The following is a 24981-nucleotide window of genomic DNA, read 5'->3' on the forward strand; positions in this document are numbered from 1 at the left end:
TTGGAGGAAGTGGCGCTTGAATATCAGCCAGCTCTCCTGGACCCCCTTTCCTTCTAGGACCCTGACCCAGGGGACTGCTCCAAGGAGCTTCCTGAAGAGGTCAAGCAGCAAGGATTACGTTAACCTCAATAGGTACCTGGACCTGCCATCCCAGCTACCATTCTTCTCCAGGACAATCTCTGTCAGAAAGAAGAGCTATGATGATAAAACGTGGAGACACTACCAGACTCTAAGGAATAAGGAATTAAAATGGTGCAGTATTCAGCCCAGGAAGGAGATCTGGACACCTGGACAATGACCTGAGTCACCAAAGCAGGTCCAGGTATCACAGAACAGTATCAGCTCCCCCAAAGAGAAAACAGAAGAGAAGGGGCAAAGAGATGTTACTAAGTAACCACATGAACTACGCACATAACAGAGTCAGGAAAGTGGAAAAGAGATCCATAAAAAAAATCTAAAAGAAAAACAAAGAAAAGTGTTAGCCGGTACTAGAGCAGAGATTATCAGGGCACTCAAAACAGTAAAGATCAGCATAGACAAATACTTTTGTACTCCAAAAGCTCTCTTCGTGCTCTGAAAAAAAAATGACTTTCTGAAGAAGAGAGGAGAGGATTACGAGAACATTTCCTACACAACAGACCGCAAAACCAGGTAACATCTTGGGAAGGGACATRGCGAGTGGTCAGGCAGCTGAGAAAAACCTAGCCCTGAAAATGACAGTATATCTGAAAAACTGATGGCAGAAGCAGATCATGTCTAGTAAGAACAGTGAAGAACTGATCTCAGTGATATAATCTTTGAAAGGCTTCTAGTAAATAAAAAAAAAAAATGAAAAACCACAACTGAGTCAAGTTCTGAGTCAAATCCTTTGAACAAAAACCTCTCCAGTGTGGAAAGAGGAAAAAGTGACTTAAGGGACAGGCTGTTTTTCTCAAAAAGGAGGACAGTGCAGCTGAGGTTTTGTCCAAAGGTATTTATGAGTAATACAGTGAGGTGAACAGCAGAGGTGTCTTTCACTGTTTTTTTCCAAACTTAAAGTCCCTTAAGGAACAATCATTGTCCTGAGCAGCGTGAGGGCTCCTGTCTATGGAAAAATCAAAAGCCTTGTTTAGTGGCAAAATCAATGTTTTTAAAAGGCTGGTGAGAAAGAGGTTCTCTCACTATATAGAAAGAAACATATTTCTTCCCACCACAGGTCTACAAAAAACTCATATTTATACCAAGTATTTTGCAATAGACTTTCATTCCAGGAGAAAGGAAGAGGGCAGCAGGCTGGACWATGTGGGCAACTCTACACCCTTGCAAGGCTCCAACATGAGGGGCAATGTTGCTGTCTGTCTGAGCCATTGAAGATGGACCTGATGGTAATTCAGAGAACATATGGAGAAGCTTATGAAAGTAAAGCCAGATGTGAACTGGYACATGAATATTCTCAGCTTTGCTCTTCACGTCTAAAACATCACTAGTTTTGGAAATGAAATATCAGTAAAAGAGCATCAAAAAAGAAAAAAGTTACAATTATCTGCACACATCTACAAGACGAGATCTGGTTGGGGGCTGTATTCTCCAGGAAGTGACTGGACAGCCAGACAGTGTTTGAGGAGAGATTTAAAAACACTATGCACAGAAGCACAAAACAGAGCAAGATTATAACGTGTGCCTGGCATGTACAGTCATTATACTGCAGGAAGAAATGAGTAACAGATATTTATAGTAATTWAGATTAATATTCACATTTTTGCAGTGTTGCTGAAAACTACTGCTCAGAAATTTAATGTTGGGTAATGAATAACTTAATGAACTTATTACCGGTCAAGCTGAACTGAAGGCACAGCTTAAGTTCATTAATGGYTTAATCATCAAATGACTTCAAGGTATTTCAAATTAGTCCCAAGAGCCAATTCAGGACCTGTACATTTTTTTTCTCCAAATTCCCTGCCAGTCTATCACATACTGCCACAGCAGTTTCAGCTGCATTTCACTTGTTTTTGCTACCAAAAAAATATGGCCTTTTTGTGATGAAGACTATGAGCCTAAACTGTAAAAAAAAAAAAAAAAAAAAAAAAAAAAAAAAAAAGCAAAAAAAAAATACACCACACACTTCTGAGAAAACTATGGGCTAAGGAACTTACATATTTCCGAAAGAGTCTTAAACATCTCCTATTTTCCAGTCGGTAATGGTTGTCTGGATGACAAAGCCAACCTCTGTCCCCCACATTAATGAAATCCTGATGCCATTTGCTTACATGCAAAACACTGAGAACAGGCTTTCCCAGATGACGTGCAAAACTCTGCTGAGCACTGGCCAATTCCTTCTCTTCCTGAAATCTTASAATTAAATCACACTGCCCTTGATTCCTGGTATTGACTCACAAAACTAGTGCATGCCTGAAGAAGCAGTTTAATTCTACTGTTCAAAATTATTTGGTTTCAAATGGCAAGGAAAAGAGGGAAAGAAAAAGAAGAACCACTTGCAAAATACTACACATCAAATATATGTCACACTGAACGCTTACATCTGCCAGAGGGAAATCCTGACCAACTCCACTTAGCTTTTCTTCTTGGAATGGCCTAAGAATAAGCAAATTAGACTTACCTAAACTAAATTAAACCTGTAGACTTGTTTTGGGAGTACAACTAATATTCAGGAGCTTGTTACAGCTGTTCAGGGAAAGAAACCAGATCAGAGCTAAACCTGTTTAAACCTCCCAGACGTATATTATCAATAATCAGTCTACAGCCCTAAATGCTTTGCTCTATAGATCTGCTTCTATTAASCTGCACAATTTGCTAAAGTAGACATAGTCTGTGCAAATGCCAGGGACAGATAAAAACCAGAGCCAGGTTGTCTCATGTTAGAGACACTTACAATTAAAAAGGACAAGCAAAAAATTGAAATATAGTGGCTAGGACACTGATCTGGGAGGTGGAGAATTAATTTTAATCCCCTGCTAAACTAATAGCTGAACAAGACAAATTGTCATTTTGTGCCTTTATTTCTTCTCCTTGGCTTTTAGGAAAGATCTGTCTCTCACTATTTATGCTCCATACTGCACAAGAGGCATTAATCTCAGTAAAGACCAGTATCTACCATGATTATACAGTAATACAGCATTATGCAGTAATAACACCATTAAAAATAAGAGTGTAACCTCCAACTTTCTCTACTTGTTTGAGATCATTTCCACCCTCATAGAATTAAAATACATCCATATTGCATTTACAAAAAACAACTCAATTACATAGCAAGCTTGACACCTGACCAGCTTGGTCTAAATGATCTATGAAGCCAAATACAATCTATCAAGTCTACGGAAAGTTATTCATGCTATAGCCTCATAGTCATGTCTCTACACTTGCACTGCTGCGAGAATCAAAATATCAACCATAGATGTACAGGTCCCATCATAGGCTTCATAAGCCAAGCACACTCACCATAACCTATCACCAGAGTTGAGCAGTCAGCCATCCTGTGAGTCACTGTGCCCATGCAGTTTACCTAGTCTTATCTAGACAAGAACTAGATAGCTGCTAATGATTCTAAAATAATAATAATAAAATAAAGCTCCTTTCTCAACATCTGACTGAAAACTGATGACTCAGTAACTCCAGTTTCCTGAAAACAAAGATTATAGAATTAATCTACCAAGGAAAGCAAGTGCAGTTCTTACATACATACTCAGATTCATATAGTCCCTCACATACTGCACACAACGGCTGCCTGCTCTGCACCACACCTGATCTGCAGGCACTAGAAACACCAGGCCCTAGAATACAAGCAGAGAAAAATCTAAACAGTAAATCAACCTGTGAGGTTAATATTGGTGTTCTGAAGAGGCAGAAAGGCAGCTGAGTTGATCTTTGTCACCTTTTCTTTAAGATCATGAAATAGTACTTGCTTACATCAGCATGCACACTCACAGAAGTGCATCGCTTATATCCAAAGCTATTTCAAAGCRTATGTTCTGTACAGCTCAAAAAGTATTCCCTGATTCACAAAGTGCACAAGTTTAATACTAATTTTCTGCAGAAACATCATTTAATTATGTGAGGTTTCTGGTTTATATCTTATATAAAACATGGCTTCTATTACAGAAGAAAACATACCACAAGCATATGGCTTCACATTAATACTTAYATTAAAAAACACACACACAATCCTCAAGCAATTGTAACAACACTACAGTCTACTTTACAAAAACAGTTTCAATATTTCTATGTTAAATATACAATTATTAATAAAGTACAGACCAAAGATCTCAAAACAAGGTCTTCACAGTAATCACAACTGCATAAGCTGTCAACATTTCTTCCAGCAGAGCTTAAAATTGAGAATTAAGACCTTGATCCCAGGTTCACTGGAATCAATAGCAACCTTTCAATGGCTTTGGATTATGTCCTAGAGAGGAGGCACAAGAAGAGAGGAAATTCCGGCAGCCTACCAGAAAAAAAGTCTACAATTGTAAGGATAAACTTGCATTATATTCTAGGAAAGAAAATTTCTGCTCCTGCTTTATTTGATAATCCTAACAGARTTATACTGCAGGCTATATTTGTACACAAGAAGAAGCACTTTCTCTGAACTAAACTTCTTTAACTTAGCTGAAAATAAATCAGGAAAGCTAAGCTGAAAAAAATATATATTAATAAACCATAGAGATTTGGAAAGCATGTTATTTCATTTCTTTTATACCAACTGTAACAAAAAAGACCGGATAAAATGGTCATAATCCTAGAAAGGGAAAATGCAAGACAGAAAAATAAGTTCTGAAGTTTTTCACACCCGCAGCCACTTATTTTCCTTCTTCACCCTAAAACTTAGAAGGTAACATCATCTGTAATTATTGCACTCAGTCACAGTTAATATTGCCTTGGGACATAAGCATCTACTATGTGAACTCTTCATGCTCCTTTCACTTCTTTCTGTGATTTACTTAAGAAAATAATATATTTTTTTCTGGGCCTGTTTCCAGTGCTGCAGTTACATAACATGTAATAAAAGTTCTGTATATACTTGCCCTCAGCTTTAATGACTCCATTTTTTTTTTTTTTTCCTAATCTTCACATTTCCCTGAAAATTAACCTTCACATTCTGAGGAAGAATTGTATAATATATATATTATATATATTACATGTATTCCTTTTCAGTAGCATTGCACCACTGCAATTACCGTTAATCAATAAATCTGTTACATTGTCTGCACATGCAGGCTTTTTTTTTCTAATTGTGTGTCAAAAACTGCTTGTTGTTCTAAATAATTACTCCAGTTTATAAGAAAAAGAAATGATTAGATGTCTTGCTTTTATGGATGGGCTCCATAAGCACAGACACAGCTACGTATATGAACTTGCACACACACCGTGCTGTGCTCGTGTCTTTGAAGATTTGATTTCACAACTCCCACAAGTTACAAGTCGCACTCCAGACGCCAGGAGAAGAGGCACATGGATTCCACGACGCAGCAGTGGTGCCAATCCCATAGCATGGGGTGGCACTGCTTCAGTCTGGTCCCTGTCCCCACAGCGTCAGTAGCCAGACTCCTCCTCACCACATGCTGATACAGCAAATTCCCCTAACGCTGCATAGCCGTTCGGATTTGCACCCAAATGCCTTCGGGGATGGGAACTAGCAAGCTGCACAAAACAGATTCCCTGCATGAGCTGGGTCAAACTGACCGGCAGGATTTTCCTCAGGTTAGTGTCGCAGGAGTGACCCACTCAAGGGGACAGAACACAGCAGTGCTCGATGCCCACCTATGAGTAAGGTGACATGTAAAAACATCAGGCACAAAAGTGAATCCACCTGCAGGAGCTCTCCCCCCACACCTGCCTCCAGCTTCSTCCCCATTCAGACCCCAGATTTCTGGAGTTCCCCTACACTTTTTTTTCCTCCCCTTTGTCTCCCTGCTAGTAATTCTCTTCAGGAATTTCTAAGAAAGATATCTACCAAAATAGTCTTATTTACATCATTTATTCCACAAACAGAACCCATGACCAAAATTTTGGCTGCATTCAATACTTTCCCATATGGTATTAGAGTAGAGGTTAGCCTGTATTAACCATGGAGATATTTATACAATACCCTTTACTCTCAAATAGAAGAACAAACTCCATTTATTGCTCATCTGCACTTCTCTGTTACTGCAGCAGTCTAAACATATATGTTTTAAAGGACTACAGGAAATTCTTAAGTTAGAGCCAGCAGGTCAGGATCTGCATTTCTACATCATCTTTTCTACCTGATGCATATTCTGAATTTAAGAATATCCAAGCAAGTTGGGGTCCTACCTAGAAACAGAAGGCTGGTTGAGAGAAATTCTTGTTATTTGAGAAAATATTCTCTATAATGCTTCTAACTCAAGTAAGTAGAATTTTGTTTTCTGAAAGTTGGTTTGATAATGGTTAATTGTGACATTGCCATGAGACAAAGCTACAGTTAATTGACTACAGTAACCCCTCCTCAGATACTGTGCATTGAAACAGCCTTGTGCCCCAGGTGTCTAAGGCACAAGGTCTAGAGGTCTTCTGAAAGAGATGAAGGCCTAGAAAGGATGCCATGTATGCAAAAGGCTATGAGGAGGCCAAGTGCATCCACAAATGTGGTACTTTGTTTTGCATTTTAACCAGCCCAGAGGCTGGTTAACCAAGCAACCAAGAGGGATGTTTCTGATCACCTTCCTTCCTCTTCACCTCATGCTCCSACTCCTTCCCCCACACCAAGCCTGGCTCAGCCTGCATCAACATGATTGCTAAATTAGCTCACCYGTCAGAGAGCTAGCATTGCATTTGGAAAGAGGGTCATGACATTTTCTGTAAATATCAGCAAGTTGACCAGCTCAGCCTCTGATTACACCATCACCAGTACAAAGAAGGCAGCAGACCCTGCAAGTCAGGAAGCTGGACATCACTCCTCAATAGCAATCTGCCAGCACAGCAGGCATGTGTGGAAATGCATCTTAAGTTGTCAGTACGCTATCTATTCTGGGAAGCTGAAATGAAAAACAATACATTATCATTTATTTAAAGTATTCATATGGTTCACCACTTGGCTATATGTATATTTTATTATCTTTATTGGATATATCCTTGCAACTCTGATAAGAATCTGACTACAGCTCTTAGTCCATTACATATGCAAAAAAAAAAAAAAAAACCCAAAAAAGTCACAACAAATCTATGATGCCTTGCCCAAGGTTGCATGGAAAATGCAAAGCCTATTTTTACTCTTCAAATGGAGTAGCAAGTCAGGGCAGTTCCCAGATTTTGCTGTCTAACCCTAAAACATTTCTTTAAATTAGCTCAGCTTTAGGACATCCAATCTGAAAACTGACGACAATCTCATAATAAACTGTAATTTCAACATGGTTTACTCTGCTCCGCTAAGCTCCATTCTTTCATAGTGCGTCCATCTTCCTCAAGCCAGGTAAACTTGGAACGAAAATATTAAGCTAAGGTTACGTTGCAAGCAAAGACAGCTGCTGGCACATAAGGAAATTTAGTGAACAAATCAAGTTTGAACGTGTCACCGCCACTCTCACATACTCCTTTCTCCAATTCAAAAAGGTTAGTTACAAATAGAATCTGCCAGAACAGCTTAATAAAGTCAGTCCACATGAAGTCAGTCCAAGTGAAGACAGTCTTCAGAGCCATCCAAAGTAATAACTGGGTATGCTAAGGAGAAGGTAAAGGGCAGAAATTCACCTTGGATTTCTCCCCCTTCAAAAGGCAACCAAACTCAGAAACAAGACATCTAAAGGCCAAATGGTCAAGCTTCTCATTATGCAAGAGGAGAGGTGGCAGGTGAGGACAACAATATGGAAAAAATATTGGATTTACTCAAACCAAGTTGTGCTGCACTAATCTGATGAGATGCTGGGTCTACGGACAAGATGAGAGCAGATGTGGCACAGCTCAACTTTGGCAAGACCTCTGACAATCTCCTGCATAATCCACAGAGACAAATTAGCAAGTGCACTGGTAGGAAAATGATGGGTGGGAAACTAGTTGAAGGACTGGTGTCAAAGGGCTGTAGCCAGTGCACAAAGCCTAACTGGTGTTTGGTTGCTAGAGGAGTCTCTCCAAGATTGCTACCAGGGTCAATACTGTTTTAATGACCAGCACAGAATGACTTTCAGCATGATGAACTGCTGTTCAGACTAGCTGACAGGAGCCCAGTGAAGATAAAAGGTAAAGTCCCACACTGATGATGGACTAATGCCATGCAACAATACAAGCAGGGGGACTGACAGGCTAGAAAAAAAACTTTGTAGAAAAGGAGGCAGGAGTCCTGGAAGACAACAAATTGAATACGAGTCAGTAGTGAGTCCTTAAGGCAGAGGAGGCCAACTGCATATTACATTAAAGGGTAGCCCACAGGGAAAGGAAACAATTCTTTCCCTCTGTTCAGCAATTGTAAAGCTGCATCTGGAGTATTGCATACAGTTTAGGATGCAATGTTTATTTCCCTGATACCAGGGAAAGTGAACATTTCTGTTATCTTCAATTGTCTAATGGGAGAGCATGGAGAAGATGGGGCCAGGCCCTTCTSAGAAGTGCATGGTGATAGGATAAGAGAGACAAGAAAATACAGACACAAAYTGGACAAAAAAATCCAATTAGATACCAGAATTGCTTTTCTCTGCCACGAAGATGGTCAAATATTGGAACAAGTAYCAGAAGATATGGTGGAATCTCCATCTTCAAAGATATAAACTCAAACAGATACAATCCTGAACAATCTGGTCTAATTGGTCTGCTCTGAGCAGGGCTTTGCACCAAATGACCTCCGGTGGTTCCTTGTGAGCTGAATTATTTCTGTAATTTTATTATCAAGCACCACTCAGCTCCCCAAACACCAGTATAGGTAGGCAGGTATGCTTGTGCCCTAGAAGAGAGGGCCTCATTAACTGGTTTCCTAAGCAATTGTCTCATTCATAAGAGTAAGAAAGTGTGGTAAGAAGCAAAAGGGAGAAATCAATTCTGACTTGGGGAAGAGATGAGGGCCAAGTGCGAAGGACAGCACTTTATCCACCATCTTCTACTGTGATTCAGTAAGTCCATGTAGGTAATTCCATAATCATCCTTTTTGGCTGGCAGATTTGTTTTGTGGCCTTCAAGTCTTGCTATTACATCTGATAATTTCAAACTTATCAATTAGGCTGAACAGCTTATTCTACTTTAAAGAGATTCATACTGTAAGTTTCCAGAAGCTCAGGTCTGCAAAAACAAACCACCACCATCAACCCAATCTAGTGACATTTAGAGTTTGAGACCTCARTATTCTATGCACATACACCTAAATTAGGCAGGTAAATGCTTACCTTATACCTCATAGTCTGCAAGTAACCAGGATAAAGCTTCTACCAAATGACTGTTCTAAAGAATCATTCAGATTTGCTGCACAGGGGAAAGGAGGAGAAAAGAAAAACCAGCTTCCATATTCCTATACTCTAACGGGCCATTTATTCTCAATTAATATCAGTGAGGGCTAAACCAATTTTAGATTGGCATAACATGGCAGTCAGTTTTGTAAAAGTTTGCAACATGATGCCTGCATTTTAACACACTCAGTCTTGCTGGCTTGCTAACTTTTCAGGTTTTTAAAGGTCTAAATAAATTCTCATGTGCTGCATTAAGCTGTGGGTTTCTAATACTTCATCTCAGGGCAGACTGTTGAGACTCAGGATTATAGTAACGTGGCTAAAGTTGTGCTGTACACGTCCAGATCATCCTGTGAAAAAGCATATACTTTGCCATGACTGACACACAGAATATACATGTACCCTTTCCTAAACTCTGCCTCCTTTAGCATGAATACTTTGCTTCCTTTAAGGTAAATATTGCATCTATTCACCTACCAGCACCTACTACAGCAGTAGCAGTCTATTTCCAGCACTGGTCAAGGCCACTAGAGCAATTTCTCTGGTTCTCTACACCTTTCTTTTCCATCTTTAGATTTATCTCCCTTAATTCAATGTAGGAACATCAATGCCTTCCCTATACAGGAAATCATTATAAAGCTCCAAAATAGGATTTCTTTTATCAAAGTATAACTTCTGGGAATCTTCAACTGCAAACTTGCACCATATCTTTCATTTCTCTATTTGTCATATGCCATCTTCGTAATCAACTGTTCTCATTTAAAACAGGTTTTTTAAAACTTGCATAAACCCTACAGCATCTCTCATATGATGGCAATGGTGATAGAGGAAGAAGTGCCCCCAGCACAGGGAGACTGAAGTACAACATGCTGCTTTCCATTGCTCCTTTCCATCATGGTGAACAATTATTCATAATTCTTGTATTTTAACAGCCATGCAATCTCTGGACTGAACAGCAAGTGCCRTCACAGAGCTCAGCTCCTTTCCTCCTCTAGGACTGACAGCCTTGGGGAAATCAATCTAGTCTTTTCTAARGTAAAGAAAGAAAACAATCACGGAACAAAAACCGCAGAGGGATTTGTCACAACTTTAAGAGGCATCTTGCAAGTACCAGTACCTGACCCCCAGTTCTCTGGCAGAGTCTGCAGGAGGACCTACAAGAAAATCCATCAGTGAAGTAAAGCAACACCTCAGAAGAGACTAGGGAGTCACATCAAGGTAGCATTTTCAAAGAATAATTTTTCTCTCCAAACTGGGAGAAAGACAGGAAGCAGAAGAAGGAATAAGCTGAAAATACATAAAGAAAATAGAAGGCAGTAAGACCCAAAATGATGGTGGGTTTTCCCCCCACAGTTTTTTTTTTTTTTTTTAATCTTCATATGAACCCCACAAATACAGATGAAAGTGTCTGCAGGATGAAAATATCACTCCACAGGCCATCTCAAGGTAGCCCACAGCTTCATAGGTCTAATTCGCACTCCTTTCCGTTGTTCAAAGGAGACAGAAAGGGGCCCACAATCCCTCTCTGCCTCATTTAAAGGGTTTCACCTTATAAACTTGATTACAAGCCAGAAATAGAGATCAGGAAGAACATGGAAGCTCAGGGATCACAGGGAGAAAAGGAAGGATGATACTGATGGAAACTTTGTCCTGAAAATCTGGAAACAATTTTATTTAATTTAGAGAAGGAGACATCTCTTTGAAGGATATCAAAACTATTGTTTCCCATTATTTATCTCATAATATTATATATCCCAAAGCTGCCTGTTGCACCAGAATTATCACCAAGAGCAAGGTGCATAAGCACATCTCTTCACAGCAGAGAAGAGAATCACAGAATATTCAAGGTTGGAAGGGACCTCTAGAGATCATCTAGTCCAACCTTCCCRCTCAAGCAGGCRCACCTASAGCATGTGGCACAGGGCGGMATCCAGGCGGGTTTTGAAGACCTCCAGAGAAGGAGACTCCACARCCTCCCTGGGCAGCCTGTKCCASKGCTCTGTCACCCKCACAKKAAAGAAGTTGCTCCTCACCTGGAGAYGGAACTTCCTGTGCTTCAGCTTCTGCCCATTTCCCCTTGTCCTATCGCTGGCCACCAGTGAAAACAGCTTGTCCCCTTCTTCCCTACATTCTCCCTTCCTGAACTTATACATGTTAATCAGATCCCCTCTCAGCCTTCTCTTCTCCAGAGAAAACAGGTCCAGCTCACTCAGTCTCTCCTCATACGAGAGATGTTCCAGTCCCTTAATCATCTTGGTTGCTCTTCTCTGGACCCTCTCRAGAAGCTCCACGTCCCTCTTATACTGGGGAGCCCAGAACTGCACACAGTACTCCAGGTGCGGCAAAACAGCAACCAACTACAACCAGAAGAGACCAATGTAAGAACAAGTTTCATTATGAATGAGGCAGGTTCCCCACAGTAAAGGCAAGGGGAGTAAATATCTGGCATTGACAGAGGCTTACACAGAAGGTTATGTAAAGGATGGTGCTACCTTAGCCAGAAATTCAAAATAACACCAAGGCAACTTTTCATCTCCATCTTTATATAATGGACATTAGGAGTTTATTTTGCTCTAAGGGGGAGGGGGGGAAAAAAGGGGCATGAACATCAAAACAAAAAAGTCAACTGTGAAGAAACTTAAAACACATCAAATTAAACCAACTAACAAGAACAGGTAGCTCAGAAACAGTTTTCAGACCAATATACAACTTCCATTGAGATCAATGAAAAAAGTAATCTCTTTTTGCCTCTACAGAAGGAAACAAAACAAACCAGTCCTATATTTGAAGCCCCAAAGGAGAAGAGAAAAAGAAAAGGCAAAAAAACTAGTCATCAAAAATTAGTTTGTAGGGAAATAGCAACTTAAGTGTTACAAAATTCTGCAGACAATCTGAGCCCTTAAACTACATCTTCTCTTCCTGAAACTGGTACATATTGGTCTTTCCATTAAAATACATATAAATAGACATGAATTCAGCACCGAGAAATGGAAAGAAACCATGTTATTCCATGTGCCATCAGTCTGATGCTTTCCTCCTTCAACTGAAAATTAGACTTAAAGTTTAGAAGAAAAACCCTAAAGGGATTTAAAACAGATGGTATTGCTATACCTGGAAGTAATACCCCACAGAGATTCCACTGCAGGTCATTACTAATAAAATACCTGTCTTCAACAGATGTCAAGAGCTTATCTATACTCCTTGCATCTTCCTGCCCCACAGCAAACAGGAGATGAAAGGCAAAGGCTCACTGGCTAACTGGAATAAACGTGTCAACTTGTTTCCCATGCAAAGTGAAAGAAGTGTCACGTTGTCTTCGATGTTCATGAACCACTGCACAACGGAGAGCGCTTCAGCTCTCTGGCTGACAGCGCTGTCGCTCAAATGACAAATGGGGACTAGTCACAGCACGCAACGGGTTATTCGTGTGGAAAAATGATGATTGAAGTGATTATTTGTGTTTCTCTCCCCRCACGCTTCAAATAGTACAACAACTTTTGCAGATGATATAGCAACCAGTAACTAAGAAAAAGCATTACTTAATCTTCACATTTTTGGCTGAGAATCCACAGGATCTTCCTTAAATGCAGGTTTTCTTCACAAGAAACAAGAAAATGCTTGAATCTTTATGTAAATCAATGTTAAATTACCTGATCGCAAAAAGAAACAGAAAAAAAGGTATCTTAAAATAATTATGCCTTCAAAACAGTGATATATATATCATTCATATGTCAGTTTTAATAACTCATTTTTATTTTACTTCTGTTTTCTTCTAACATCCATCCATATAGACATTCAGAGCAGGCTCTGTAGTATGTAAAGACAATATCTGACAAAAGCTCATCTCAAAAATATTTGTGCCCATTGTGAAGCTTTGCATCAAAAGCCTTTTTAAAGCCATTTCAGAATCACTGATTTGCCTCCCTTGAGGTTGGATTAAAAAAGTGCTAAAGACAAAGCATTATCTTCAGCCAGACATAGAAAGTGATTTCCAAAAAGATAAGAATTTAAAATCAGTAAAATTTACCAAGTAACTTGTTAGCTGGAGTTGGTTTCCGTTAGGACATTTGATAAGACTCATTTAAAATACCTCCTTCTTCTGGAAAGCAGAAGTAGCCCCTGCATTCAGTCTAAAGACTTATTCCCCTCTTGAGGGCATTTATATATAACTTCCACATTCCTCTCAAAGACAATAGAAGCCAGTTAAATAAAGCAATGACTCTACATGTCCCAGACAAAAATTGAGAGTCAGTAGTTCAAACACACAATCATTTATTATACTGTAGAATAAATTTCTCATTCACCAGCATTCCTTATGTTTTTAGAACCCATTGTTCCAAGAAGCCAACCACAAGCRTTGCAATTTTGCTTTTTCTGTTCCTTTCTTGCTGTTGCTGTTCCATTTGGCCAGTTTTTATGCAAACATTCACAATAGAGGTTAAGGTGAAGTCACTGTCCCCCTCTTCAAACTAAGTATGCTAAAAGAGAAGAAAGAGAAAGAAGAAGAAAAATGAAGAGAAAATATTTCCCTATTTCTAACATTTGAACTTTGGAAAAATATTACCCTACCAGGACAAAAAAAAAAAANACCACCATAGATCTATATACACATACACATTCCTTGCCCAAGAAGCCAGATTTTACAAATCCTATACGTACAGATGGCACTCACTGCATCTTCCTTTCTTCCTTAGAATCTCCCTACAGAAGGCCTATAGCAAAAGGTGACACACAAYACTGAAACAGGGCTGCAGATCTGTCAAAAAAAGGCTCAGGGGAGCAGAAGATGGGCGAAGCATCAAATATCATGGAAGAWGCAATGAGGTTGCGGTCAATAAATCTACCTTCAGAGAAGTAAAAGAAGAGTTGTGCTATAGAGCTGTTGTTCAAAATTAACTAAGCAGCAGCAATTAGAGACRAACAGAATACCTGGAAGAGTCCCCACACAGATGAGAATAAAGAAAAAAAAACACACATTTTTTTTAGGAGCTGAAGTTTCCAGAAGTGCAGGGTTTCGGCTATCATACAGCTGCAGAAGCCAACTGATTTAGGCTGATCGGCATTGGGAGCGCACATAGCACAGCTAGAGGATACAGGCTGGCACCTTCCAGCTCTCAGCAGCAGCAGTTGGAGGCAGCTGAACCAGGACCACAAAACTCAGAGTGCAATGCTGTGCAAAACAGGATGAAACAACAAGGGAAGGGCTGGGCACTGTCTGCCTATCACATGTGCAATGGGGAATTTAAAGCGAGTCTCTTGGGACAGCAGCTCACACTGACAAACTCAAGGCTTTCCAAAATGCTTCTGTGGCTTTGCTTTGTGCTAGGCACCCAAAATCAATTCAAACAATAAATCACGCTCAAGGAAAAGGCCTGAAACAGCTTTCAGTTTATTAATGATCTCTTCCACACTCATAGCATCCCAAAGCCATAAGCACCACTAAGTCTTAACCATCAGATTTGGTATAAAAAATAATTTAAGAAAATAGTAGTAATAATAATAATAATAGCAAGTAATTCTAAAGTTGTCAGGCTTTCATTCAGTTAAGGTTCTTTTCACTTTCTTGTCTTCAGCCATTCGTTTGCAAATTGTGCTTCCTTAAAACTATCTCAAGTAGCCATCCTGTGTGTTGCAGCTAGTAAGTTGTGTTAGATAACTATTTAAAAGAAGATGCATCTTTTTTTTCTTAACATTTCCAGCAACACAAGATTTTCTAGRTGCTCTTGGGTCCTCCCCAACAAGCAACTTCAAGGAGACTGCAGAATTAACGAGACCATCCTTGGRGCAGTCCCTCGGTGCATCCATGCCCCTTCTTCCATGGGCTCACCTACTTCATTTACCATGAGGGGCAACAGGTTCTGCTTTTAAAGCAGCTGCAGGTTTCTTCCTCAGTCAGAAGACATGAAAACATATGATCCCTGCAATCATTACACTGACATCATATTCTGGTTTAGGTTTGGCATTTTGCTTCTTTGTTCCTTGGGCCCATGTTTTTCTCCCACCTACACTGTCTATCAATGAAACTTTTAATTGGGAGGATAGCAATCATTTCATAGGTAGGTTTTTTTTTTTTTTTTTTTTTTTTAATGGAAGGTTCTTTGGGCAACTGCTCCTTACTATTAGAAGCTAACTAAGTTCCGAATGTACCAAATTGGTTTCCTTCCCTACTCTGCATTTTTAAATATCTAATGTTGGACTTAAAACAGTGAACTGGATGTAGCTCATTCCTTAAGGTGAAMCTAGATCTCACATCCCATCTCATATATCAGGATACCTTCTGCCCTTTTCCTAGTTTACTGTCAAGGTTCTTCCTTCATGCTAACAGGTACGTACTCTTAACTATGCATCCAGCAACTAACCTGGTGGTCCAGAATTAAAACTCAGGAAGGGATAAGGACTCAACCCTTCCTTCATCCGCTTAACACGCAGTAGCTGGACTCACAGTTTTTTGCCCCAGTCCCACAGCAGCTGGGCCAACCCACCATGAGCATTCAGGATGGCAGAAAACATAGCTCACATCTGCACTATTGGTTAGTAGAGAYTTTGCTGGGGCCTTGGACCCAGATCAAGCACACAAACTATATTGAGGAGGTTGGTTTCAAATCACCACCGCCTTTAAGACTTGCCTCAGTAGAAACAGCACCGGTACATCACGCTGGCCGGATCAGTTGAGCTGGTARCACGAGGCAGGCACGCAGTTTCTGTAAGCCACTGAAAGCACTAATGAGATCTGTCATGTTTGCCATGATTGGGAGCGCTGAAGTTACTACTAGCTTTTACCCATTCATGTTTCAAAATAAAAGCATATCTGCTCGTTAAAACTGGCTTTTTATAACCTACACTAACACACCCGAGCTAGACGACCCCAAGCAAGCCTGAGCTACCAATGAGATCACACATACAGGCACACACACAGAAGAAATCAAACTGGTGAGTGATAATCTGATTATCAGTCACGGTTGCAGCAACCCCTTCCAAACACTGCTCCACATTTGTGTCTGCTCTGAGCATTTAAATGCCTTGAGGAAATCCAGCCCATATAATTTATCAGAATGGTAGGAATTATCTGAATTGCTACTTGCTTTATTAGTAGCAATTCTCAAATACATCAGCGTTTTATTCCATTAGACATTTCACTGCAATTGTAAACATTGAACTCTAATAGCAACAAAAATTAAAATAGAATCACTACTATTTATGAGCTATAACAACTACATAAATTATGAAACAAGCTGCTGATTATGTTGACAGCAGTCAGAAGTCAGAAATAGAACCATCTAAGCTTTATAAAAACCACGTTTCCAAGCAAAAAAAAAATTAAACTGTATTCCCCTACACATACTGCATGTATAAAAAAGGCATTACAACTTGTATGAAAACAGGAGAATAGATCTCTTAAGTGATTTTGACTCTATCTTCAAATATTGAGCAAGTGAAGTATGGCTGAAATACCGCTCTAATATTTCTTTGACCAGTTAGATGCTCTCTACATAGTTACACAATGCATTTAAACAAAACAAACAATAAGTTAAATCTCTATAAATGCACTCAAACTATATGTTATATTTGAAAAGTCTTTCTAAAAGTAACATAATTTGCAAGATCCAACTTTAAAAAGGATCCAAAAATCCAATTGAAGGCTTTGATAAAAATCAAAAAGACTAGGAATAGGTATCCATATACTATAATATGCTTACAACCTAATAAAAATAAACTTCAGATTTGATTAACTCACTTCAGTGAGGCCAGGGCATCACCTACGTGTTTTCTCTCTCCCCTGAGCTCTGAGGTTCTCCTCCTAATTCCCCTCACCTCTTTCTTCATTCTCACCTGAGAGATCCTCTTCCCCCATAAGACATAGCAGATCGACACACACACACACACACACACACACACACACACACACACACACACACACAGACACTAAAGCCCAGTATTTAAGTCATTTCTTAAGGAAAGATCAGGATAACCTCCTAACCCTAAGGAATCTGGATGAGTGGCCCAAGTGTCTCCCCATCAGAACATAAGGAAAGAACTTGGTGTGCATCCACTTCCCGACCCACCATCCTGGAAACCTAGGCACACAAAAGCTGTGAGCAAGCAGCATTTTGTTTTTCTTTTTGTCCAACCAGTGAATATAGATCCTAGCATGTACTTATTGCCTAGCCCAAATATATTGTCTCTCCCAGTCTAGTTGCCAATATCGGTGAAGGAGAGATTTCAATGGACTAGATTGTCCAACCAGACCAGACAACAATATAGATATAGGAAGAATGTCATTGCACTGCAACAATAAGATTGTGGGTTTGTACCCTAATAGCTGTCATCCACAAACACAAAATTTAAACAGCACTTCAGCAATTCAGATGAATGAAAGAGGGGAATCCTTAGTTTAAAAGGATATACAGCCCTTCCAAGACATTAGCAGAGTAGTTGGTTCTTCTCAGTTACAGCTGTATGTAAAAGGTCTGAGAATTTGCCCTTAGATAAGGTTATAGAAAGAGCAAAGGCAGGTAGTTGTGAGCATGTTCCTAAAGGTCTCCTCCAAGAGGAAAAAAAAATAGAATTTCTCTTGTAGCAATGATAAGTATACTGCTTCCCATCTTGACAGGTGATGAACTAAGTCACTGGGATGAGTTGCTCTGCTGTTTCTTTGAAGAGTGTGGTAAAGATTTTCATCACAGTACTTTAGCATTCCTTACTCTGGAAGGGATGAAGGCCCAAGCTAGACATACAAAACCAGAATTTAGCCAAGGAGCTGAACGGTGTCTTTGGGTATCCTCTGCAATCAGTAAAGTGATTGCATTTGGAGATGTTCACTAAGGATAATTTCCTTAGCCTCTCAAGCATCTATGCTATCCTTAAAACCATCACTGTTAATGGTCTGCTACAAGATCAGACTACTAAGGATTGCAAAATATTTCTTTATACAACAGACAAAGAGAATAGGTGACAAGTTTCTGAAGCTACTGTTTCAAAGCCTTATAAAAAAAAAGATAAATTACCTCAAGGGAGGCAGTGAGGAGGAGGGGGCGGCCTCTTTTCAGTGGTGGCCAGTGATAGGACTAGAGAAAACGGCCACAAGCTGAGGCACCAAAAGTTCCACAGGAACATAACAAAACACTTCTTGACAGTGAGGGTGACAAGAGCGCTGGAACAGGCTGCCCAGAGAGGTTGTGGAGTCTCCTTCTTTGGAGATCTTTAAAACCCGCTTGGAYGCAGCCCTGTGCCACGTGCTCTAGGTGACCCTGCGTAAGCAGAGGGGTTGGACTAGATGACCTCTGAGGTTCCTTTTAACCTTAAGCATTCTATGATTCTATGGTCAACACAGATATAAAGGAGATGACAGCATGAAAGTAATATTTAGAATTTTCTTTAATACTGGTTGCATTAGGATAGAAGCATTAGAGACAACTGATATCTTCACAGAAGCTAGCATCTGCAATAAATATTGCCTAAGATTTATGTATTTTGTTCAAAAAATTAAAAGAACTGCCTTTCAAAGAATTGTTGAAAGGGTTGAATTAAGTTTGCACATGTGTATATAAAGTGAGTTCTAAATACAAGTGAAAATTCAAGTTGTTTTGTTTTCTTAGGCAACAAAAAGGAGCCAGACACAGTAAATTAAGCCTGTTACAGTGACTATGCCTCTCAGTTATTTTAATTTTAGCTTTGAAGATCCGGGCTTTCAAATTGACTGATGTTGAATTCATCAGAACCCATGCATTACACTAATCTAATGGTGAGTTTTTCCTGTTATGTTAAAAGTGAAGCTTCTAAAAACTGGAAAGAGAAAGCAGAACAGGCAGCCTGTGCATCTTCACTGCTCTGCAATATGCAATTACTTGCATGTATCATAACTATTCAACATTAGCAGGTGGAGAGATTTTTAAGGTGAACAGCACTTCAGCAGAACCTCCTCTTCATACAGTTTCTCAGCTAGGAAGCTAACTATATGCTGCTACCTCAGCAAGAACTTCAACATGTGCCATAGCTACTCCTTCAGTCAAGCAATTCCTAAACATCCAAGCCTTCTGCTAAGAGACAGCCAAAATTCCTCTATTTAATGGAGTTTGTTTCTTTAAAATGAGGAATCTGTGAATCTATCTCCTGAGCCAAACGGATATTTTGAATTAAACCCTACAATTTCACCATTAAATAAGYTCCAAATGCTGATAGCTAATTGTTTAGAACCCCCCGACTTGTCCCCACTTACAAATCTGAAAACATATCGTTACACATGGCATAGTACATTTCTTCACTAGTTGCGACATTGTTCCAGACAGCCTGAAGCAGAAATAAATAATTTGTTAAAGACTGACAACTCATAAAGCCGTGTGTTTGCATTTACTACAAGACACATATTCCCAACATAGTAACTCCTATTATCCTCACTTGGGCCAGAGTTGTTGGCTCTAGACAGCCACAAACTTGGCTTGGTTTTGAGATCCATTCACATTTTCTCCTTGGTATCACACCTATGTGATACCTTCCTTCCTTGTTACACCTTCCTTGTTACAGCGATGGACACAATATCTTCTGTCGCCCTTAACATGTCCCATTCTGGAACTTAGAAGGCTTTTCCCTGCCTGTTAACACTTGCACTAACACATGTGCAAGAGCRTAAACACAAGATTAAACTGTTCTACCATGTTTAATCCTGTACTGTAAGGAGAGGAAAAAAGGAAGAAATTTGCTTATTCATTTGCCTCTGTTGAGGGATGACATTGCCTTCCCTCTGCTTCTTTGCTCTCCAAGTAGCAACACCACCAATGCAGCAGTGGTGTGTTCATCAACTGCATAGCATCAACTGAACAAGTCAACCTGTATAGAAAGAGCAAGTCTAACTGGAATCTGAGAATCCTGTGAAGTCACCTTAGTTATTGATCAAAACTTTAGTAAAAAAGAGAGATGCYGCACTAAATTATCAAGAATTTTCCCCATTGTCATAACGCTAACACGAGACTATCTCCAGGGAACACAAATTTTTCTAATACCAAGTCTCTTTGAGTCATATTATTGAAGCTGATTGTTAAAAGAAATTTTTAGAATTAATGTATTTGAGTGAACAGTTGTGTGTACAACTTACTAGAGAAAGACTGCCAATACATRTCTGCAAAGGAAGACTTGCATTTATCATGAAAATGAAAAAACAAAGCACCCCTGAATTAATGATTCAGGTGTTACCTGTCAGTACGGATTAAAAATAAAATTATAAAAATAAAAATTGAATAAATATATTTAAGAGGTTCTGTTTTAGAATAACTTGCCGAGGTGCCAAGAAAGTAGCTAAATGGTATTTGCCATTATCRAAAGATGCAAAAACATGAGGAGACTTGCTGTAAATTAAACCACACAGGGCTAACTCTCTGCAAGCAAAGGCTATCAGGCTAGCCTCTCCTCATCCCCACATCCTCTTACCCAATTCACATCCCTAAGCCACCAAAAAAAAAAAGTCCAAAAGCAAAAGAGCCAACTCTCACATGCAACATCTCTCTTTCAATACAAAGTACTCCTATCCCCCCACAAAAAACTTGTGCAAAGGAGGCTTGGAAACTTTCCACACAACTGTTCCTAACAAGCAGCTCCTCAAAAAGGCATTGGGAACCAACTGAAGTAGATGCTCAGGCTCTGAACAATATCACCTCTGGAGAGAGGTTAGTCAGAGGCTCGCAACATCACTACACTCACACCTAGCATACAAAGCTTCCTCACACCTCTGATAATTTCCTTCATTAATTTAAATATTGTCACTTTGACCTATTAGGTATAGTACACGTACACACTTCAGCAAAAATGCCCATCAGCCTTAGAATTCTTAAGGCTGGAAGGGACCTTTAGAGATCATCTAGTCCAACCCTCCTGCACACACAAGCCTATCCTTAAACACATTAAAGCAGTCTCATTTTGTCTTAAAAATTACGTTCGACTCCACAGAGAAAAAGATGGAAAAATGGAAGAAAGAACAAACAAGGATGGGTCACGCAATAGAAATTAGTTATTCAGTCATGTCTGTTAGGGGAGTCTTCAAATAGTCTGTGCCCTTTGGGAAAAGCTAACAACTGCCATGAATCCAGCAACATGTTCCAGCATTCAACCTCCTCCACGGTCACCCGGTCATTAAGTGTCAATGTTTAAGAAATCATCATATCTTTATATCTGAACCGGTTCTGCTTTTAGAAAAGTCATGGCAACAGCTGAATTTTGGACCTTGTAACTTCATCACACTTCAAACTGAAGTCAGTAAAAGATAAACAAAAGATAAACAAAATCCTCAATAGCTTTGTTACAGTTTGGAAATTTAGAAACAAATTATTTGTGTATTTGGAGTATATATTTGATATAAATTCATTTAAGTTATTAAAAGTTGGGTTTTTTTGGTCCTTCAAACCATTGATTGATTTATGGTAAGTGTCTCACATCAATAAGTCTTGCCAGTCACTTTTAAAGCATTCAATATATTATCAACTGTGGTCTAGGAGGATTTACTGAGAGTAGTATATAAAATATACTGGTCCTATCTTATTCCTATTATAACCACACTAATATCCTTTTAAGTAACAATTTCACTGGAAATAACTTCTCCCCAAGGCCTACAGAGTACCTATAAAACTTCAAACTTCATGCATATCTCAACTTACATTCACTATACATGTTTCTTCTGCCTATACCTTCCAATGCGGAGCATCGAATTTATAACCATGTACTTTTACAGCCAGTGCATGCACGCTCAYTCCTTGTATATTGATTTTCTTTTCTCTGCAAGGCTCAAGTAACCTAATTGTCTCAGAGAGGGACTGCAACAAAAACCATTGCTCTCCAGCCACCTCATGAAGTATGCATACACCTCCATGCTCCAGCACTAGCTRTAACCTATCATACATCCTATCACTCTAAATGATCCATCTTTGGTCTGTTTTTCAGATTGGGAGAGTGGCATGTGAACACTAGCTTCTTTAGCAAGAAAAGGCTTTGAGGTTCTTTATAGTCATCTGAAAAATACAGACATTGCAAATGACAAAGAAAATTACAACATTGCATGAGAACTGTATAAGCAAAACACAGTCTAGAAATTTATATTTTATTCCTATCCACAGAAGTGAGCAATTGAATAGTTCATCTATTAAAACACTCTCAAATAATGCAGCTACCTTAAATCATAAAAACTTATTTCTACATATACACTCTTGGCACATCTAATGTACTGCAGAGGATTCACAACAAATTGCAATGAAATAACTTCTTCATGACAAGCAACAAATATCAATATTGCATTTTTTCTTACCATAGTTCATATAGGTTATAAGAGTAAAAATAGTTAGATCAAATGAGAGTGAAATCCCCAGAAGAACATGTATTCCTACCAAACTTAATATAGAAAAACCTTCTTCACACCAATGCTGCAGGGTTATTGAATATGATTACTGTGAGAAAATACTGGCTTCATCAGGAAAGAAAGAAAAAAGCAAAATTATGGTTATGCAGTTATCTTCAAACAAGTTATTGCCTATTTTCCCCCATCCACATTATTATCATGGTATAATTTTGCATACAGATATTTGACCATGCTAATCATCAGCCACCAGAAGACCATTTAGTTATCAAACTGCTAAGAGACCACTTCTCTCATTTGTGATCATTCACTTGCTGACACATATCAACATGTAGACATGTCTGGCAAAAGCTTCTTATAAAAGCCAGAGCTCAGATTTCTGTGCTCCCTGTGTTTTAACCATCAGCCCTGCCGAGATAAGGCACTGACCTTCTTTTTGATGCACAATGGGAGAATACCCCGCTTACAAGCTCACTACTGTGAAGCTTTCTTGTTAGAGTGAAGCATCATAAAAATGTGTGTAGGAGGGCAGAGAGGATTCGACACCTTTCGCAAAATTTGAAATGTGACATTTCCAGCAGTTCATCAGTTCTTGGCATTTCCCCACTCAGTAGTGTGAACAACCCAAGTTTAATATTCTGCAGTTCAGTAGAAAGGGAAGGTAACATCCTACCAACCAGTTGATAGTTTGGGGTTGGGTTTTTGTGTATGTGTGTTTTCCCCCCCTCTAGGTTTCATCTAGAAAAGATTTTGCTATGACACTGAGAATTTTTCATGCAATAAAGGCGATGTACCCTTGCAACAAAGYAATTTCCATGGAAAGAGACTTCAGGTGGCTGCATCGCAAGAAGTGTTTTTCTGTGCAACTCAAAGTCAATGAGACAGTGATTGCCATTCTTTTCACTGCTGAATAATTTGTAGACTGTTACATTATGCAAACCCATCCACATGCCCCTGCATCCCTGCAAACGTACAGCTACTTCCCTATTTCGATTGTACTGTATATACTAACAATAGGGTTCATCTAATAAGCTATTCGGGAAACTCCCACACAGTGCGCCGGTCATCTCAACTCATTTCCTTGCTTTGTTAGAACACGTAAAATCCTTTCAAACATCGTTTAAGACACAGGAATATACTTAGGAGCACCTTAAACCTCAAGGTATTCACCACAGCTGCCCACAGTATCCATTCTGCTGCGGTCCCAAACACACTTAGTTGGATTCTGCTGCTGCAGGAATAAGATACCCTGAAAGGAATCTCCACCCCACACACGGAGGTTGGAAATATTCAAACAAAGTCCCATGAAGGAAGGGGAGGAAGGGGGGAAAAAAATCCCACATACACAAAGAAAACCTAACCTATCTAGAACTAAAGACTGTACTTTCTTTTGGCATTTTCAGAACTACATTATAATCACTGTGAGATAAACACACTAGCCTCCATCTGCACCATCCCAATATTTCTCCTCCCACATCAGTGCTGAATTTGCGGGAAGTGAATGAACAAGCCAAGAACATTCAAAATCTTCCCAGCGAGGAAGAGCTCTGCCTGCGATACGGGGACACCGACTGCGCTGCACCCGGGCTCTGCCCAGCCCGGGATCCCCGGGCGGCTCCTACCCCAGCCGCGCCCGGGGACACCCGAGCAACACTTGTCTCCCGAGGCCACGACGGGCAGCCCGGGGGAGCACCTAGGGAGAGCTCTGAGAGGGGAAGCAGGAGAAAAGGGCTTACATGCTCCAGCTTGTCCTTCCTGCGCAGCCAGACGCTGGCACTGTAGTCCTGCTGCTTGACGGTGCTGTAGAAGTTGGCGCCGACGCGGGCGAGGCTCGGCGAGGGCTCGCGGGGTCTGCTCTTGAGCCTCAGCTGCTCGAAGCCCTCGTGGGGGGACGAGGAGAGCCAGTCATGCCTGACTTCCATCTTGACATGACAAGGCAGGGTCCAAGCAAGAGCCAGGCGAAAGCGAGAAATTGAGGGGCGCCGGGTGAGGGGGTCCAAGAAAAGAAAAAAAGGAAAAAAAAAAAGGAGAGGGGGAGAAAAGAAAGGGTGAGGGGAAGAAGGAAAGGTGAGGGAAGAAAAGAAAAAAAGAAACCACAAAGAGGGAGGGGAGGGAAGGCGAGGACGGGGAAGCAGCGGGAGGAGGGAGCTGCAGGTATGGCAGGGCAGGGGGCTGGCAGGCAAGAACGGGCGCCGGGCACGGGCTGGGGCCGCTGCGCGGTGCTGCCGGCGGCGCCCCGCACGCGCGGCGGCTCCTGCCGCCTCTGCC

The 24981-nt window shown here is 40.1% G+C and overlaps 1 protein-coding gene across 1 annotated transcript in view; it reads right to left on the bottom strand.

Moving 5' to 3' along the window:
* PLD5 (phospholipase D family member 5) overlaps positions 1–24720 on the bottom strand; it is a 170174-nt gene extending 145454 nt beyond the window's left edge. Inside the window, exon 1 of the mRNA XM_026041086.1 lies at positions 24450–24720. Within this exon, the coding sequence (XP_025896871.1) occupies positions 24450–24635 (186 nt within the window). The 5' untranslated portion in view covers positions 24636–24720. The remainder of the gene's footprint in view (positions 1–24449) is intronic.
* Positions 24721–24981: the final 261 nt, after the last annotated feature.

Source organism: Nothoprocta perdicaria, unplaced genomic scaffold (genome assembly GCF_003342845.1).
Source record: "Nothoprocta perdicaria isolate Ctin4 unplaced genomic scaffold, notPer1 scaffold_278, whole genome shotgun sequence".
NCBI classification, from domain to species: domain Eukaryota; kingdom Metazoa; phylum Chordata; class Aves; order Tinamiformes; family Tinamidae; genus Nothoprocta; species Nothoprocta perdicaria.